Source organism: Electrona antarctica (genome assembly GCF_951216825.1).
Source record: "Electrona antarctica genome assembly, chromosome: 4".
Classification (NCBI taxonomy): Eukaryota; Metazoa; Chordata; class Actinopteri; order Myctophiformes; family Myctophidae; genus Electrona; species Electrona antarctica.
The window spans coordinates 4,628,625-4,644,764 of record NC_136809.1 but is presented as its reverse complement, the minus strand read 5'-3'; the positions used below and the strand labels follow the sequence as shown (position 1 = coordinate 4,644,764).

The 16,140-nt window shown below is 43.7% G+C and overlaps 1 protein-coding gene across 1 annotated transcript; it reads right to left on the bottom strand.

The window, feature by feature from the left end:
- Positions 1–2,832: 2,832 nt before the first annotated feature.
- Positions 2,833–15,786, bottom strand: LOC306921096 (uncharacterized protein). Its single transcript, XM_079498209.1, has 5 exons — positions 15,471–15,786; positions 11,800–11,921; positions 10,860–10,944; positions 9,230–9,568; positions 2,833–6,227 (listed from the first exon to the last, which is right to left on the bottom strand). Exons 1-5 carry the CDS (start codon positions 15,661–15,663, stop codon positions 5,782–5,784), a joined length of 1,185 nt encoding a protein of 394 aa, XP_079354335.1. The 5' UTR covers positions 15,664–15,786; the 3' UTR covers positions 2,833–5,781.
- Positions 15,787–16,140: the final 354 nt, after the last annotated feature.

The following is a 16,140-nucleotide window of genomic DNA, read 5'->3' as shown; positions in this document are numbered from 1 at the left end:
ACAAGCAATACATTCTTCATTTGTTTTATTTTTAGAATGGGATTTCAACTGCTGCTAGCCGATACATTTGCACTATATATTGTATCCCACATTTTTTTGATATTTTATCTATTTTCTAATACTATTTCTTTGTCTTTGTATGTATATTCCATTATGATGAATTCCTGTTCTGTTTTTTGTCTATATAGAAGTGTCTATTTGTACGTCTCTAAATGTTTTGATGAATTGAACATGGTGGACCCTGTTGGAAACAAGTGTAATGCTTAATTGGGTCATCCACTCACAGTTAACAGCCTTTGTATTGAGTTTGTGCTCTAAATGTACTGTAATTCTGCAAACTGTTAATACATATTTCAATCAATCAAAAAATATAAGAGTTGTGTAATTTCAGAGTTCAACAGAAATGTTTTGTTGCTGTGCTATGCTATGCTTTATAACAGCCACTAGATGGCAATGATGATGACTATACTACTGCTATATAGACCAATGGTTCCCAAACTTTTTCATGTCAAGGACCCCAAATTACACTAATTAGCCTGCGGACCCCCATTTGAAAACATATGCCAGGGACCCCCCATAAGAGATTATTATTATTATATATTTTTTACGGCTATAGCAGTGATTCTCAACCCGTTTAATTTCAAGGACCCCCAGTTTGACATGCATTATAGTCTAATTTAAATGCCATTTAATGGCATTTCTATATCTGGGCAATTTATATTTTCAAATCAATGTTAATTTAACTCTGAGAGTGTACAAATGGAACCAACGGGTCCATTTGGTTCCCTTTGTACACTCATTACACATTTGGTTACTAACTATCATTTAGCTGGGGACCCCCTGGAACTCCCTCAAGGACCCCTGAGGGTCCCCGGACCCCACTTGGTTATCTAGATGGAAAGAATTTATCCAAATTCATGAATTCAATCATAACTACTGACAATGTAAATATAAGCAGTATAGAAAATCAAGGGCAGAGAAAAATAAGTCACAGACACAGTGGTACAATTATAACTCAACATATTGTATTATTTTACATCCAGGTATGCCATTACCAGGCCGTTAACTGGTCAATAACTAACTTTAACTATGGATGCATCTTCCATGAGGGGGAATCGAACTCCAGTCTCCAAATCCCCTACAAAGAAAAGTGAAAAATTCTGATTGGGTGAAAAAGATGGCAAAACTGCCTGGCAACAAAGGCAAGCCTTCGTTTCATTGGCTGTCCGGCTGTGCCGACTATACACGACCGGCCGATCAGTGCAGCCAGTGTGCTAAGTCACTGATCTACTTGGTACCTGCCACAACACAGTCTGCTGTTCCCTTTGAGTACAACATTGACACAAAAAAAATAAAAAAAATAACAGGAGATTTGTCTATTGTTTCTTTTGCTGTTGTTTATCTCTAGACGTTTGAATGTTTATGAACCACAATGGAAACAAGTCTCTGGCTCTTCTGTCATTATCTATTCGGCCTTTTAAGAACAGCATGCACAGTGTCTTATGGGTACAGAGCCTGCCTGGGAATCAGGAGGCTGCAGGTTCAAGTCCTGGCTCTGACATAGTGTCCCAAAATCATGAAAATATGACGAAATATATTATGCCGTCTCAAACCATGGACTATAGTATGTCGTTTTTTCATGATTTTCATCTTTTTTTCAAATCCTCCAAAATCATGAAAAACGACATGCTATAATGCCGTCCGAAGCCATGAACTATAGTATGTCGTTTTTTCATGATTTTCATCTTTTTTTCAAATACTCCAAAATCACGAAAAACGACATGCCGTCCGAAAAAAAATTATAACTTTAGTCCTACATACTTACACCTAGAATCCCCATTCAAACCTATTTAGGTTCATCTTACGGTGGATCTTTGAAATGTTTCATATTTTTAGAAATATAGTGCTTTCAAATTTGAAAGGGGTTCAACTCCCTGCGGTGCCCTCAATTTGTTTTTACATGGTTCATTTTCAGCTCATCGTGTTGCCTTTTCATAGATGATAACCCCCAGGTTCTTTACTGTACTTGTACTCCCTACAGTTGGGTTACAAGTCTATTTAGGGACCATGCCCGAAGGGACTCTTGGTCCCATTTTCACTTCTCCTACCACCAAAAATGGCAGTTCTGGCTGAACTGTGCTGTCGGGTCAGTTCTGACTGAACTGTGCTGTCGGGTCAGTTCTGACTGAACTGTGCTGTCGGGTCAGTTCTCGCTGAACTGTGCTGTCGGGCTTTTGCGAAACTTGGCAATATAGTAGCACTCTACTTTTTTTTTTTTTTTGGCTCCCGATTCCAATCATTTGAAAATAGCGATTGGCCCTGATTTCCGATCGGACAACCTCTAGAGGGCAATGCCAAACGGTGAGGACACGGAGCCCACAACCATTGGCCAATGGGTGGCGCTATAGCACTCAACTGAAAATGCAAACTTTAAACGGGCATAGCTTATGAACCGTTTGACCGTGAGCAATACAACGTTGATACCATGTGTCGTGTTCTTTTGACCTTTAGATCACCCGCCATCTTGAATTGTATTTCTCTCCTATTTCGTTTTTTGTGATCAATTCATTTTTTATAGACTAGTAAAAAAGAAATATTTCACTTTATATGCACAATGAATCTACAATATATGAAAGTTTCACTTTTCAAATTATATTACAGGCAAAAAAAGTTTTACACAATATATTTTTTTAGATGCACCTGTAAGTGTATGACTGTATTCTTTCTTTCACTGCAAAACTAAACTCAAACTCAACCCAACTTTATTGACACATCACATGCTCACAAAGTGGGTTAAAATCTTTGTTGTACACAAGCTGCTCAATCATCAGTTGCCATTTCAAGAAAGGTAGAAAGCGATAAAGGAACAAACACACACACATGTAATATATACAGTATATTTGAGGTCATGAATATGCAACAATACTGTTAAATTTCAGTTCATGTAATGGGGGCAATAAAATACCCAATAGCGTGGGCCAATAATATGCAAATAAACTAGCATACAATACTATCATACAATATTTTTTAAAAACAATTAAAAAAAGGTTTCACATAGAATATTTAATTATTACAAAAAAAAAAAACATTTTAACAGTACTGTGTTGTACATCCATGACAACATCTTGTCATGGTTCATTCAACCAACATTGGCCAACTTCACAATTCCTCAGTCCAAAGTACCTAGAGAGTGAAATAAAGGTTTACAGTACCAATGCAATACCAGTTGGTACAACATTGCATTTGTTTTCTGCTTAAGGTTGCCCATTCAAATCTGTTACAGCTATTCACCCAGATTGAATTACATTGAATCCTGTACATTTTAAAAGTTACTTCCCATCAAAAGGAAAACAATTTGCTGAAACCAATAATACAAAATGTGTGTGTAGTACATCATTCGCGAACCTTTCCCCTGTTCAACTGGCGAGGAAGCCATTTGGAAAACCTGTTTTCCACCTGTTTTAAGGCAATTTTGTCTGTCTATTAAGTACTAACCCATTTAGGCCTGACGTCGAAATAAAAAAAACGTTCTCTCTGAAAGAATATATACCTATTCAAAGATTTGTGCCGCATTTTTACGATTTTTCAAAAATAGCAGACCTACCAGCTCATAGCGCGCCACCGAGTGGCGCGCTATGAGCTTGTAGATCTGCTATTTTTCAATAGCTAAAGTATAACAGAATGCTTGAAACACCAAAAGGGGTTCAACTTACTGGACACATCAACAGCTAAATAAAACGTTTCAGTCACGACAGGAGGTGGCTTTATACTTTCTGTAAATGCATCAATTGTACAGTGAATTTGAATCAGATTATGGCAAAAAGTTATTCTGAAATAGAAGTTTGTCGACCGAGGAATCACATTTGCAACTTTGCATTAAAAATATAGACAACCTTAAAGTGGCTGCGATAGTACACTTAGGTTAGAAAGAGTCCGGATGCATACCAACTTTACACTGTACCTGTAGGCGCACAGTGACTGAAATGTTTACTGTTTGTTAAATGTTTAAGGTTTACTAAGCCTTATCTTGTCACCGAACACACACACACACACACACACACACACACACACACACACACACACACACACACACACACACACACACACACACACACACACACACACACACACACACACACACACACACACACACACACACACACACACACACACACACGTGTCTCAGGGTAGTTACAGTACATGTTATCACGACACATAAATCAATCCTTGGCTCATATTCTTGTAAAATGTGACACAAAAATCTTATGTTAACTATAGCAACTAGTCACCGACTAGTCAATACATTCAAATGTTTTTTTCTTTTTTCAAAGAAGAACACGTTCAACAAGCCACTTTTCTCAATCATAAAAAAAACGAACCAATTTAGGAGCAAAAGCTGATCTTGAATCACAGTTTTCCAAAACCAAGTCATTGACTAGAGATGTCCCGATACTGTATCGGTATCGGGAAAAGTATCGGATCGGCTGTTATTTGTCAACCACCGATCCGACACAGGGGTAAGGGGTTGACACTACAGGTAAATAAAATGTTGGGTCATGTGGAGTTTGCTTTGGAGTTGCCCAAACTGCAAGTGCACATTTGAGTGAGGAGTCTGCTATAAACACAACACGAGATATATAGCTAGATAGCTATAAACACAACATGATATCACGACACTGGTATCGGTATTCTGTATCGGTATCGGCTAACACAGAAATTGAGGTATCGGGATCGGATCGGAAGCGAAAAAGTGTATCGGGAGTCGGGACATCCCTATGCAGAACCGATACTCAGGGCTAGAGTGGCCAGATGGTAACCGCCAGGTTCCCAGTTCGATCCCTGTGGGCTCCCCCAGAGTTAGAGTCGAAGTGTCCTTGAGCAAGACTCTGAACCCCTAATTGCTCCCGATGAGCAGATTTGGTTCCTTGCATGGTTTCCTCCGCCATCGGTGTATGAATGTGTATTTGAACATTTATGCACAATCTATGTAAAGCGATTTGGATAAAAGCGCTAAATAAATGCACCATTTCACATAATATGGCTCCCGGACAGAGAATACCATTGCTACTATGAACGTAGCAATGGTAGATGGATGTGTTACACTAGCCATGTGGACGTCTGGGCGATACCAGATTATTAACAGACCTTTTGCCAATAGCAATGTGCGAAAAAGGAGAAAAATATCACCTTACTTTTTTTTACCGTTTCATTTGATCTTATTCATCAATATCTTTGACAGAATCCCTTTCAGTCAGATTCAGTCATGATGTGGCATGGGGCGTCCCCTGCATCTACCAGTGACCTACTTATACAATTATACATACACACAAAATAAAACTAAATTATCTTCAACGTAGACGTAGGTCTGCTATTTTAAAAAAATCATGAAAATGTGGTGCAAATCTTTGAATATAGAGTGCCCGTTTGTAACTCAAATCTTTGCTTCTGGAGGTGGGGGGGGGGGGGTCCCTGGAACAACACATTTTCAGATGGGGGGGGGGGGGGGGGGGGGGGGAGTCGGCGGCCAAATACAGATAATTCTGGGCGGTCCTTGACGTGAACATTTTTGAGAACCACTGGACATAGAAACGTGTTTTTTTTGTCAGGAATTTTAGAAGTCATTTTGTAGAATCATCCCTCATGGTTCTAAATTAACGTTAGACCGCGTTAACACAGGTGCGTCTTCATGTGCCTCTCGAGGTGCGTTAACACAGGTGCGTCTTCATGTGCCTCTCGAGGCGCGTTAACACAGGTGCGTCTTCATGTGCCTCTCGAGGTGCGTTAACACAGGTGCGTCTTCATGTGCCTCTCGAGGTGCGAGGTGCGGGAGAAGCGACGGTAGCAGATGGGGCAGGTGAACGGCCGGAAGCCCGTGTGCAGCAGCTTGTGGCGCAGCAGGTGGCTGCGGCGGATGAAGCTCTTGCCGCACTGCTCGCAGTGCTGCGTGCGCTCGCCCGTGTGCGTGACCGCGTGCCGCTTCAGCTCGCTCTGGTAGGCGAAGCCCTTGCCGCAGAACTCGCAGACCACCTTGAACGGAGCGCCGTCGTTGTTGTTGTTGTTGTTGTTGCTCCGTTGCGCCTGGTGGTGGTGCTGGTGGCCGAAGATGATGCCTTCGTCCGAGGCGTGGTGGTGTCCTCCTCCTCCTCTCCGCAGCAGAGACAGGTCAGGCAGCATGTCGCACGCGCCTCCGTAGTCGCCCCCGGGGTACATTTGGTGGCCCGCGGCTCCTGCACATGGATGGGTGTCAGTGTTTCATTTAGTCATGGGGCTATATCTTGCACCACCCCTTAACCCTTATTCCTAAACTAATTTGCCATTTTCTTTTACTATTTAAAAAAAAAACCCTTGTAAAATAGTTCAAATAGCCGATCTACAAGCTCACAATGTCTCGATGTAGATCGGCTAGTTGAACTATTTTAAAATGTTTTTCAAAATAGTAACTAATAGTTGGAATACAACTTCATTTAGTTTTTTTAGTCATCTGAAATGTTTTAGTTGCTAGTCTAGGTTTAGTCGACTAAATACAGTATATGATTTTAGTCGACTAAATCTGCAGTTGTTTTTTTGTCGACAAGAATGCATTTTTGTGGTCCTTGGTGCCGCGTCGTAATGGGTGATTTTACACTCGCTATTTGCAGCATGCAACCAAGTGTAATATGACTACCGGTATACTGGATCTCTTGTCCACTAACTCAGGGGTTCTCAACCCGTGGGTCGCGACCCCTCGGGGGGTCGCCAAGTTATTTTAGGGGGTCCCCAAATTATTTTCAAAAAAAAAAAAAAAAAAAAGATTTTTTTTTAAATTTTATTTTCACGATTTTTCAAAAATAGCAGACCTACAAGCTCGTAGCGCGCCACTCGGTGGCGCGCTACGAGCTTGTAGGTCTGCTATTTTTCAATAGCTAAATTATAACATAATGCTTAAAACACCAAAAGGGGTTCCCGCCCAAAATGGTTTAAGGTTATTGTAGCAGTCAATTTATATTGGGGGTCGGGAAGGGGCGGGCGGGACATTGCCAAAGCATTTCCGGGGGTCCCCGGCCAAAAACGTTGAGAACCCCTGCACTAACTAGTACCTTCCTAACGTTTTAGTCAAATTTGTATGTGTTGACGAAATTGTCTCAGCTTTAGTCGTCATAGCTCCGTTTTCATTTAGTTTTTGTCAGTGAAAAAAAAGGTAGTCGACGAACATTTTAATATACCTGGATTAGAGATGTCCGATCGGCCCTTATTTGGTCATATCGGGTCATATCGGTATCGGCGAATATGCCAGTCTAACCACAGATCCGACACAGGGGTAAGGGGTTGACACTATGCCAGTCTAACCACAGATCCGACACAGGGGTAAGGGGTTGACACTATGCCAGTCTAACCACAGATCCGACACAGGGGTAAGGGGTTGACACTATGCCAGTCTAACCAGCGATCCGACACAGGGGTAAGGGGTTGACACTATGGCAGTCTAACCACAGATCCGACACAGGGGTAAGGGGTTGACACTATGCCAGTCTAACCACAGATCCGACACAGGGGTAAGGGGTTGACACTATGCCAGTCTAACCAGCGATCCGACACAGGGGTAAGGGGTTGACACTATGCCAGTCTAACCACAGATCCGACACAGGGGTAAGGGGTTGACACTATGCCAGTCTAACCACCGATCCGACACAGGGGTAAGGGGTTGACACTATGCCAGTCTAACCACCGATCCGACACAGGGGTAAGGGGTTGACACTATGCCAGTCTAACCAGCGATCCGACACAGGGGTAAGGGGTTGACACTATGCCAGTCTAACCACAGATCCGACACAGGGGTAAGGGGTTGACACTATGCCAGTCTAACCACAGATCCGACACAGGGGTAAGGGGTTGACACTATGCCAGTCTAACCAGCGATCCGACACAGGGGTAAGGGGTTGACACTATGCCAGTCTAACCACAGATCCGACACAGGGGTAAGGGGTTGACACTATGCCAGTCTAACCAGCGATCCGACACAGGGGTAAGGGGTTGACACTATGCCAGTCTAACCACAGATCCGACACAGGGGTAAGGGGTTGACACTATGCCAGTCTAACCAGCGATCCGACACAGGGGTAAGGGGTTGACACTATGCCAGTCTAACCACAGATCCGACACAGGGGTAAGGGGTTGACACTATGCCAGTCTAACCACCGATCCGACACAGGGGTAAGGGGTTGACACTATGCCAGTCTAACCACCGATCCGACACAGGGGTAAGGGGTTGACACTATGCCAGTCTAACCAGCGATCCGACACAGGGGTAAGGGGTTGACACTATGCCAGTCTAACCACAGATCCGACACAGGGGTAAGGGGTTGACACTATGCCAGTCTAACCACAGATCCGACACAGGGGTAAGGGGTTGACACTATGCCAGTCTAACCAGCGATCCGACACAGGGGTAAGGGGTTGACACTATGCCAGTCTAACCACAGATCCGACACAGGGGTAAGGGGTTGACACTATGCCAGTCTAACCAGCGATCCGACACAGGGGTAAGGGGTTGACACTATGCCAGTCTAACCACAGATCCGACACAGGGGTAAGGGGTTGACACTATGCCAGTCTAACCACAGATCCGACACAGGGGTAAGGGGTTGACACTATGCCAGTCTAACCACAGATCCGACACAGGGGTAAGGGGTTGACACTATGCCAGTCTAACCACAGATCCGACACAGGGGTAAGGGGTTGACACTATGCCAGTCTAACCACAGATCCGACACAGGGGTAAGGGGTTGACACTATGCCAGTCTAACCACAGATCCGACACAGGGGTAAGGGGTTGACACTATGCCAGTCTAACCACAGATCCGACACAGGGGTAAGGGGTTGACACTATGCCAGTCTAACCACAGATCCGACACAGGGGTAAGGGGTTGACACTATGCCAGTCTAACCACAGATCCGACACAGGGGTAAGGGGTTGACACTATGCCAGTCTAACCACAGATCCGACACAGGGGTAAGGGGTTGACACTATGCCAGTCTGCTATAAACACAATACGAGATATATAGCTAGATAAACACTATTCCCAGTCGGTGGACTTCAAAATAAGTTGAAGTTAATCTTTTTTTATTATAAATATTATTCTCTGGTATCGGTATTCGGTATCCGTATCGGCTAACACAGAAATCGTGGTATCGGGATTGGATCGGAAAGGGAAAAAAGTGTATACTATGGGCCTATCGGGACATCCCTAACCTGGGTGGAGCTGGAAGGCCAGATGTAGGGACGGATCGTCCTGATCCTCCAGGGAGGACGGCGGGTCGAGGTCGATGCTCTCCGGCTCCCTCTTGATGAGGATGCCCACGTCGTCGTCGTCGTCGTCGTCGCCCAGCTGGTCTAGACACGCCGCGATGTTGAGCTGCTGCTGCTGAGCTTCCGTGGGCTGATGGAGGTCGCCTGGATGGTGCTGCTCTTTGCTCTCCTCCGGAAGGTGGAACTGCCACTCTGCCGGGGAGCCCCCCATGCTCAGCTCGGCTGGGTGGTGGTGGTGGTGGTGCTGTTGTTGGGATACCAGCGGAGAGGCACAGGATTGTGCTGCAGAAAGAGAGATGATTGATGATGACAGTGATCAGAAAATCATGGCTATTCTGACAAGATAGTAATCAGAAACATGGTAAGGTAATGTTCGTCTGGCAGTTCATGACCTGGTTTAAATGGTGGAGGAATGGAAGGGTGGGGTTGAGAATAATGGACCGATTTCACCCAACACCGAATGGCACCCACGGTTGCGGACATGGGTGGAGGGTCCGACAGTGGAGGCATCAATATTGAGTGAAGTCTTGGGCAGAGTGAGTGAGGGAGTTGGGGCCGAAGATTTGATTTATTGCAGTCAAGTTGAAAATCCACACTCCTCTCAATTGGTCCGTCAACAAATAAAAACCCAAGGCATACAGTTGGAGGCCATCGATATTGTCCTTTTCTTTTTGCTGAGGTTTGCGTGATCTGCGCAAAAGGACAGTTAACCCATTTTGGGCGGGAACCCCTTTTGGTGTTTTAAACATTATGTTATAATTTAGCTATTGAAAAATAGCAGATCTACAAGCTCGTAGCGTGCCACCGAGTGGCGCGCTACGAGCTTGTAGGTCTGCTATTTTTGAAAAATCGTGAAAATATTTATTTCAGAAAACTGGAGGATTTAGAAGGATTTTTTAAAATTTTGAGGTCAGGCCTAAATGGGTCAAATGATAAGGGACAATATCGGTGGCACCCAACTGTATCCTACCACTGACCAAGTTGCTCAGTTTCTATAACTTTTTCATAATATTTGATATTGTGCCAATTCATGAGAAGAACATCATTTTTTAAATTGGCTGCAACAACAGAAAACACCGGTATTGTTTACCCATTTAGGACTGAGGCAGATTCTAAAAGAAAATGTCTCCCAAATCCTAAAGGTTTTCAGAAACAAAAACCTATGTTTCTATGTCAGTGGTGCTAAATTTTTTTCATGCCAAGAAGGACCCCCAGAATTTCCTGAATTTGGCCGTGGACACCACATCTGAAAATATGTTGTTCCAGGGACCCTCCCAGAAGCAAAGATTTTAGTTAAAAACGTTTGCTCTGAAAGAATATATATTCAAAGATTTGCGGCACATTTTCACGATTTTTTTAAAATAGCAGATCTACAAGCTCGTAGCGCGGCACTGTAGATCTGCTATTTTCAATAGCTAAAGTATAACATAATGCTTAAAACACCCAAAAGGGGTTAACATGATGATTGTCAGTGATGCGAATGACTGGATATGGACAACAATAACAATATTGGATAATAATAATAAGCCGAAATCATGTTTGAAATGAAATGGCTCTTCCTCTCCTGTCACACCTTTCTCCGCTGCCTTGTTGCCACGAAGTCGCTCATTTTTGACGGTTCCCAGTTCAGTTTTATAGTCCGACGGTGTCACACTTCCCTGCGCCACACAAACAAACAAACAAGCACAATATTGAGCATGCACAATTTAGACATTCTTTAATTCATTGTGCTCATAGAGTAGAGATGGAGCTCGATAACGGATACCCAAAAAAGAAAAAAAAAAAACCTTATTGAGAACCCAAAATCAATAAGCTATGGGCTTACCAAGCCTGTTTTAGAGCGCATAGCGGCCCATGATGTCATGTTTAAACAATCAAGACAAGAGGCGATCAAGAAATAAATGTAATCATCCACGCTGGCACAAACATGTCGGTCTAAAAGTGTATTGATACACCTGCCAACCAGCTGTCCGGGGGGGAAAAATGTAAAGTGGTAAAGAGGTCAATTAGAAAAGGTCAATCTGCATTATTTGAAGGCCCAAAAATAATACACTATACTGGTTATGTTCAGAAGTTATTGTCTCTCGTCTTTCCACAGAATAATAGAAAATGGTCGATAGTGGTGCTCGATAAGCCTGATCGATAAGGTGCTCGTTATCAATAAATAAAAATCACACCTGTGTGAAGTGAGGGGCGCTAACTAAAGTCTAAAGTTAACTGTTGATTAGGTGATGTAATGGTGATGTAAAACAAACGGTGTAAACAAACAGACAAAGAGACAATATGACGTAATGAGGCACATTATGACGTACATTTTCCCTTCATTGTCAACGGCGTTTACAAAACAAACATTGAACTAAAGACAAACATTAAACCTGTGTATAGGAGGGGCTTAGCGCCCCTCAAAAATAACGAGCTCCATCCCCAGTTCCACTCATAGGTAACCCATCATTATGAAATTCATAACATAAACGTATGATAAATCAATCAAATGAATTAACAGTAGAACATACATCTTCTTCGGTTTGCGTTGCGGCCACCACCTTGTTATGGCGCCAGCCAGCAGGGGGCGCTGGGGGACAGCGAGCTGCGCTGCTTTGTGTCAAAGCTGCCAGTAGACCTGCTTCGTTGTTTCCTACGACAGAGGAGTACAGTGATGGAAACAGGTTTTCAATGTAATGCCCAGGGCCAGGACCCAGGGGTGGTGTTTTAGATGGGACCCAGGACCAGGGGTGGTCTTTTAGGGCCAATATACACAAGGACGTCGCGGGCTGTTCCCCGCCTAAGTTTGTGAACGATATAAAATTTTACTGCGTCTACATTGTGGTTATGTTAATTATGTATGCTGTACACACAGACCGGTAAACTTTTTAACACGCATCTCTCTCTCTCTCTCTCTCTGTGACTGTGAGACTGACACAGACGCGGTCAATAATATATAGCATAAATAATAGGCCAAATATAACACTTTCCCACTATCTGTGATCAGCTCCTCACACACATAACTCCTCTCTCGTGCATGCCTGCTCGATCTCAGCAACTGTTTGCGTGCGTGCGGGCTGCAGATCGGCTATTTATGGAGAAGAAATGTATAGACATCATGTGCAAATATAAAATAGCTGTGATACTTATATGTAAGTGGTTATGGTGAAATAAACCATTAACACTGGTTAGTTTGGAGGGGGCGAGGGGACTATGACATCACCGTTTCAGCAAATTAGGCGGCATTTGCTATACACACGGAGACGAGAAAGTCGCGTCTCCAAACTTTCCCACTCTGGAAGGTAGTTTCAAAATTAGCCGTTTAAGTCCCCCAAAACGCCGTCTCCGTGTGACAAAAAGGGCAGATCGGCTAATTACTTGCCCGAGAAACACAGAAATCGTCCTCGTCTGTACACCACCTTAGATGGGACCCAGGACCAGGGGTGGTCTTTTAGATGGGACCCAGGGGTGGTCTTTTAGATGGGACCCAGGACCAGGGGTGGTCTTTTAGATGGGACCCAGGACCAGGGGTGGTCTTTTAGATGGGACCCAGGACCAGGGGTGGTCTTTTAGATGGGACCCAGGACCAGGGGTGGTCTTTTAGATGGGACCCAGGGGTGGTCTTTTAGATGGGACCCAGGACCAGGGGTGGTCTTTTAGATGGGACCCAGGACCAGGGGTGGTCTTTTAGATGGGACCCAGAGGTGGTCTTTTAGATGGGACCTAGGACCAGGGGTGGTCTTTTAGATGGGACCCAGGGGTGGTCTTTTAGATGGGTCCCAGGGGTGGTCTTTTAGATGGGACCCAGGTATTTTAAATGGGACCCAGGTCTTTTAGATGGGACCCAGGTCTTTTAGATGGGACCCAGGGGTGGTCTTTTGGATGGGACCCAGGGGTGGTCTTTTAGATGGGACCCAGGGGTGGTCTTTTAGATGGGACCCTGGTCTTTTAGATGGGACCCAGGACCAGGGGTGGTCTTTTAGATGGGACCCAGGTCTTTTAGATGGGACCCGGGTCTTTTAGATGGGACCCAGGGGTGGTATTTTAGATGGGACCCAGGGGTGGTCTTTTAGATGGGACCCAGGTCTTTTAGATGGGACCCAGGGGTGGTCTTTTAGATGGGACCCAGGTCTTTTAGATGGGACCCAGGGGTGGTCTTTTAGATGGGACCCAGGGGTGGTCTTTTAGATGGGACCCAGGACCAGGGGTGGTCTTTTAGATGGGACCCAGGACCAGGGGTGGTCTTTTAGATGGGACCCAGGTCTTTTAGATGGGACCCAGGTCTTTTAGATGGGACCCAGAGGTGGTCTTTTAGATGGGACCCAGGGGCGGTCTTTTAGATGGGACCCAGGGGTGGTCTTTTAGATGGGACCCAGGGACATTTTATGAGTCCTACTTCAACAACATTAGAGTACAGTAATGAATACAGTATTGCATCCCAGGAGCCAGGACCCCCGGAGGGTGACATGATTGCGTCCTTTCTCAATTTACTGAGTCTAAGGATGCAGTATGCACGCTGTAGAGCGCCAAAGTCCTGACGTCACTCGCTCATCCCCTCGATTCCCCTGGTTCACAGGAGTAATTTCTCTATGGAGAATAACATGGGGTGATCTTAATATCGTCTACTATAAGCATTGTGGTCCAAAAATAAACAAGCTGTCTCTGCGTTATTGTCAGGGAGGTGTCTCTGTATCGTTACTCATATGATACAGTCTGTTTCTAGCGAAAATGTAACTAATTCAGTAGCAGTAACATTAGCGTTTTCTCACAGTCAGTTGATTCTTCATATCCATATGAGTGAAGCGGCCTTGATGATTTGTTTATTTTTCAAACACAGTTCTTATATGAGGCGATCTAAAATCCTCCTATGGGGATTACAATGCAAATAAAAAGTACATGAACCCGTGGATTTGCGCCCTCTACCGATATTAACGTCAGACTTCGGTGCTCTATTTGCATCACTGCAGTGGTGGGAAAAAGTACTCCAAGATGTCTTATACACTTGAAAACATGTAATGAGACATTCTGCATAATTTCGATGCCAATACATTCGTACTTTTAGTCAAAGTACACATATTGGAAAAACAGGTAAACCGGCTTTGGAAATAATGAGGAAATAGCATGATGTTGGCTAACTTCAGGCGTTAAGATGGACTTTGATCTCTGCCAGGGCTGATGACGCATACTGTCCTGGCTATGGTACAGATAGACATGTTGATTGATTGATTGATTGATTGATTGATTGATTGAACATTTTATGAAATGACCAGGGTACATTTCAAACCAAAGCGCAGGTCAATGCAAACACCGCTACTTGAGGATAGACCCAGAAAAGGCACAAAGACTATGTTGGAATGTATTGTGATGATCATTAATTGCCTGTGTATATATGTATATCGTTGTATGTGTATTTATATATATACCTTTATTATATATATATATACCTTTATACTGAAGGCATGTGACCGGATGCCGGATGTGCCAATTGTGTCTGGCGTGTATATAATGACGTGAAATAAACACACTCGCTCTCGGCCATGGACTAAAGAGCAAAGGCATATCTATTCTCTGTGTCAATTTGTTCATCCTCTGTTAGTATGTATTTGTTCATCCTCTGTTAGTATGTATTTGTTCATCCTCTGTTAGTATGTATTTGTTCATCCTCTGTTAGTATGTATTTGTTCATCCTCTGTTAGTATGTATTTGTTCATCCTCTGTTAGTATGTATTTGTTCATCCTCTGTTAGTATGTATTCCGGCTAGCTCAGAACTACTGTGGATTTGACGCTATATGCGCTAGCTTGATTTAACAGACTATACATTTTCAATTCATCATAGATGCATTTGATCAAGTATGACTTTTGCTTTAGTATCATAGATACGAAAGCCAAAAGTCAGACTTCATTACGAAAGTCTTGACCCATGCAGGGGGGGGGGGGGGGGCAGGGCTATATATTGTTCATAATAATCACACACCACACACACACACACACACCCACACTTTTGATTGATAATTGAAATATGTATTAACAGTTTGCAGAATTGCAGTACAATTACACAAAGACTGTTAACTGTGAGTTACACACACACACACACACACACACCACAAAACGTGTGCTTTTGCATGTCCTGCTGCCTTAACTGCTCTTACAACCAGGCTTATTGCTACACAATAGTGTATTACTATTTCATTGGTGTAATACCTATCGTGGTGTTCCTGTGCGCCTCTTCGTGGGCAGGCTGGTGCACTGAGTGGTACCTGGTCTTCAGCTGGTCCTTGAGGATGACAGCAGCACAATAGTCACTGACCAGTTTGTTGATCTCCGACACGGCAGAGATCACCAGCTTCTCCATGATGGAGGACAGCTGCGAGTGGAAGATCAGCGTCTCTGACATGGTTGCAGAAACAGAAAAATATAACGGAACACCAGGAAACCAAATAACAGACCGATAACAGCAATTAACTGTAGTTTTTTTTATTATTATTTTAGGGGTAAAACACGATGCGCCGCCGCGGCCTGTGAGGTAAACACAGCCCAGACTGCCTGCTGGAAAATATGGCTTTTCTTGTTCTTTTGGAGTTGTACTGTCGGTTGGCAAACCAGTTAGATGTACATTACCGCCACCACATGGCTGGAGACAGGTAGTGCATGCATGGTGCTGAGAGGAGAGGAGAGGAGAGGAGAGGAAAGGAAAGGAAAGGAAAGGAAAGGAAATTGAATGCAATTATAAAGAATTAAGATTCATAATAATCTTATATTGTCACAGATCACAGTAAACAAGTGGGTGAAAGTCGATCGTTATGTGATAGCGAGAGTTCCCATCGTGTTATTTGTCCAAGAAACAATTAATAATATTGAGAGGGGGGTAGGA

What these genes read in the sequence shown, in the direction of transcription:
- LOC306921096 (XM_079498209.1), bottom strand. Translation starts at nt 15,663, where the DNA reads ATGTCAGAGACGCTGATCTTCCACTCGCAGCTGTCCTCCATCATGGAG. An exon ending in CAACAAGGCAGCGGAGAAAG is followed by an intron (nt 9,569 to 10,859) that starts GTGTGACAGGAG and finishes CTCTTTCTGCAG; the next exon opens with CACAATCCTGTGCCTCTCCG. An exon ending in GGCCTTCCAGCTCCACCCAG is followed by an intron (nt 6,228 to 9,229) that starts GTTAGGGATGTC and finishes ATCCATGTGCAG; the next exon opens with GAGCCGCGGGCCACCAAATG.